At 53.3% G+C, this 4,095-nt stretch overlaps 1 gene segment (V, D, J or C); it reads right to left on the bottom strand.

Moving 5' to 3' along the window:
• Nucleotides 1–216: 216 nt before the first annotated feature.
• LOC137458785 (T cell receptor alpha variable 1-1-like) lies at nt 217–1,128 on the bottom strand. The segment is given in 2 exon segments: nt 217–593; nt 1,080–1,128. Coding segments are annotated over 2 exon segments (426 nt in total).
• Nucleotides 1,129–4,095: the final 2,967 nt, after the last annotated feature.

Genomic DNA, 4,095 nt, shown 5'->3' with positions numbered 1-4,095 from the left:
TTCCCTTCCCTTCCCTTCCCTTCCCTTCCCTTCCCTTCCCTTCCCTTCCCTTCCCTTCCCTTCCCTTCCCTTCCCTTCCCTTCCCTTCCCTTCCCTTCCCTTCCCTTCCCTTCCCTTCCCTTCCCTTCCCTTCCCTTCCCTTCCCCTCCCTTCCCTTCCCTTCCCTTCCCTTCCCTTCCCTTCTCTTCGTGCAAAAGGATCTTGTCCTCCATATGCTCACGGGAAGCCTCCCTCGCCTTGCTGAGACACTTCCCCTCCCTCTCCTGGCTTCTTGCACAGCCAAGCAAGCTCCTGCACCACGGTGTCTCTCACAGCACAGAGGTACAAGGCACTGTCAGAGACCTCCACTTCCTCCAGCTGCAGCAGGCTGTATTTCCCCGTGGTGTTCAGCAGCGTGGTCAGACGGCCACTGGCCTTGGGGCCAGCTACTGCCTGGTACAAGAGCAGCTGGGGAGCTTGACCTTTCTTCTGCTGGTACCAGAGCAATGCATCAAAGGTAGGTGACTGGTATGAGCAGATGGTGTAGAAGGTTTCTCTTTCCTTCACTGTGATTTGTGCCTCTCGCTGGGTGACAGTGACCTGCCCCATGGTGCCTGGAAGACAGCAAAGGTCAGGGACTGTGGAGGGAAAGATTCTGATATGCAGAACAAGTGGAGATGGAAAGTGACAGAGGAGAAGGTTCCCCCAGAACAAGAATGCCAATTCCCTCCCACAGAGATACCCCAGAGAGAGCTGAGCTTTCACCCAGCTCTTCCCTCCTGTCACTTCTCAGCCCTGAGTGAAACACTGGGCCCAGACAGAGCAGCAGAGAGGGACTGAGAGCGGTGGATGATTGGCAAGAGGACAGGAAGGCAAGAGGGCTGAGATGGTCAGCAGAGGAGCTGCTGCTTCTGCAGCTGAGCTCTCCTGTTCCATCAGGAGCAGCACCTTGAGAAAGCAGCTGCAAAACCACCTGTGTGAGCTGAGGCTTCCCAAGCCTGGCCCAGAAGTGCAGAGCAGCTCCTGCAGAGCTCTGCTGAGGGCATGAGGCTGCCCTGGGCAGGAGAGGAACCATGCTTGCAGTGCAAGGCAGTGCTTACCCTGTGGGTGCCTCAGGAAGGCAGCCAGGAGGAGATAGGCGAGGCGCATGCTGAGACCCATCCTGCTGCGTGTGTGAGAGAGACTCCAAAGGCCACAGGTCCCAGGCAGAGCCCCACGAGAGCAGAGCTGCCGGAAATGACTCTGCCAGGGGCACAGCCACTGCCGTGGGCAGGAGAAAAAGCTGCTGCTCAGCACACCTGCAGTGCCTGTGCTGTGGTCTCCTCCAGCAGTGACACATGTGGCTCCTGCAGCCAACAGCTTCTGCTGCTCCCAGGGGAGGGATAAAGAGGAGAGAGGTGACCAACCTCTCTGACATATTGTCCTCTGCATGTCTGCGTTTTGCCACCTCTCTCAGTAGTCAGAGGTCTTTCTCTTGTTTGTCTTGTCCTAACTCCTGCAGAGTGTCTAACCCTATGCTGCTGTCAGCACTCCCCACCCACTTTGCCACTCAGTCCCCTCAGGCACTGCAGGGTTTCCCCCTCTATCCTCTCCTCTCCTCTCCTCTCCTCTCCTCTCCTCTCCTCTCCTCTCCTCTCCTCTCCTCTCCTCTCCTCTCCTCTCCGAACCTCTCCGAACCTCTCCGAACCTCTCCTCTCCTCTCCGAACCTCTCCTCTCCTCTCCTCTCCCCTCTCCTCTCTCCTCTCCTCTCCTCTCTCCTCTCCTCTCCTCTCCTCTCCTCTCCTCTCCTCTCCTCTCCTCTCCTCTCCTCTCCTCTCCTCTCCTCTCCTCTCCTCTCCTCTCTGAACCTCTCCTCTCCTCTCCTCTCCTCTCCTCTCCTCTCCTCTCCTCTCCTCTCCTCTCCTCTCCTCTCCTCTCCTCTCCTCTCCTCTCCTCTCCTCTCCTCTCCTCTCCTCTCCTCTCCTCTCCTCTCCTCTCCTCTGACTGAAGCTCTTTGGGCTTGCTCCTCCTCCCTGTGCTGGTAGTTTGGCATGCAGAATTGTGCCAATCAACAATGGAGGAAGGCCTCCTACTGTTGCTTCTTTTACTGATTAAATCAGGCAATTGGAGGACAGTTTAACACACAATTCATTGGTCTCTGGGTGGGGAGATAAAGGATGGCATAAAGATCTGAAGGAAGAACTTAAGACCTCCATGTCCAAATTGATGAAGGGGGATGAGACCACCCCTTCCTCTTCTGAATGGGTCCATGTCTGGGCAATGGGAAATGACATCCTCCTGGGAGGCCAGCTGGAACTAGGCCAATTCAAAACAGACCTCAACAATCACGTGGGTCTCCCTGGATAACCCTGTGTGAGCAATCTGGTGAGATCAGGAGCAAGTGGGATGGGCAACCCACCTCTGAGCTTCTGAGGAGAGTGCAGGAAGTGCAGAGTGGCAAACCCAGAGGCAACACTACCACAAAGGAATCTGCCTCACTTTCCCACAATGGTTCAGGTTGCTCAGCCATGCTTCTGACAATAACACTAAAGCCTGTGCCAACTGTAGATGCAATGCTCAGAATTAGAGGCGCCCTACCTCCTGCCAGGAGGAGGAGTGGAGATAACAGAGTCTATTGGAAAGTGTTCATGAGGGGTCCAGAAGTACAGGGCCTTGGCTGACCCAGGTGCTCAGTGTAGCCTAATACCATCAAATTGTAAAGGTGCAGAGTCCAGAACCCTTTCAGAAATCACTGGTGGGCCTCAAGAGCTGCCTCTGTTGAAAGCTGAAATAAGAGTAACTGGGAATGAGTGGAAGAAACAAAGCATTGCAAGGGGTCCAGATGCACCTTGCATTCTGGGAACTGGCTTTCTGAGAGAAGGGCAGGTCAAAGATCCTGAGGGATACAAATGGGCTTCTGGAATAGCAACTGTAGAAATGGATGGAGGCAAATTAAAGCTGTCAACTAGACCTGACCTCTCAGCTGAATCTGCAGCTGTGGGACAGCATTGTGAAGAAGAGGTTATTAAATTTAGGAATATGAAATAGGAAATATAAAAACATGATTTTTCTTATCAAAATTATGAATTACCGATGAATCACTAATTTATATACATGTTCTAGTGCACGTTGGTGAAATACATTCCGTAAGTGGCTTAGTATGGTAATTAGAACTCGATTGAACTAGCTACAGATTTAGAACTATAGTTATATAACAAAGGATGCAGTTCCGCGGCTGGGCCACTAGATGGGGACAGGGCGGCTTCTGGCTATATATGGTTCAAGTTGGTACTTATGGCACAGAGCGCCAGGTGAGACACGAAGACATCCACTTGGTTGCTGGAGTTGTGGCTACAAAGGCTCAGAGGTAAATTACACTCCAACTGCTCTGGCACTCTGACTCACTGGCACTGTCACTCTCTGAAACTGTGACACTCCGGCTCTGTGACATGGGCACTGTGGCACTCTGGCACTATGACTCCTTGACACTGTGACATTGGCACTATGACAGTCTGGCTCTGTGACTCCCTGCCACTGTGACTCTCTGACACTGTTACACTCTTGCACTGTGCTGCTCTAGCACTGTGACAATCTGGAACTGTGACTCTCAGGCACTGTGACTCTGCGGCACTGTGACACTCTGGCACTGTGACATTCTGGCACTGTGACACTGGCTCTGTGCTGCTCTGGCACTGTGACTCTGTGGCACTGTGACACTCTGGACCTGTGACAGTGGACCTTGTCACTCTCTGGCACTGTGACTCTCTGGCACTGTGACGCCGGCATTCTGATACTTTGGCACTTTGACACTCTTGCACTGTGACATTCTGGTACTGTGACGCTCTGTCACTCTGTCACTATGGCACTGTGACTCTGTGGCACTGTGCTGGTCTGGCACTGTGACATTCTGGCACTCTGAAACTGGCACTCTGATGTGTTGGCACTGTTACACTCTGGCACTGTGGCACTGTGGCACTTTGACCCTCTGGCACTATGACTCTCTGGCACTGTGACAGTGTGGAACTGGGCTGTTCTGGAACTGTGACTCTCTGGCGTTGTGACTCTGGCACTGTGACTCTCTGGCACTGTGGCACTGGCACTGTGCTGCTCTCGCACTGTGACTCTTTGGCACTGTA

The sequence above is a fragment of the Melanerpes formicivorus genome, unplaced genomic scaffold (genome assembly GCF_026170545.1).
Source record: "Melanerpes formicivorus ecotype bairdi unplaced genomic scaffold, bMelFor1.0.p_v2 SCAF_277, whole genome shotgun sequence".
Classification (NCBI taxonomy): Eukaryota; Metazoa; Chordata; class Aves; order Piciformes; family Picidae; genus Melanerpes; species Melanerpes formicivorus.
The sequence above is the reverse complement of the archived record's forward strand: the minus strand, read 5'-3'. Positions and strand labels throughout refer to the sequence as shown.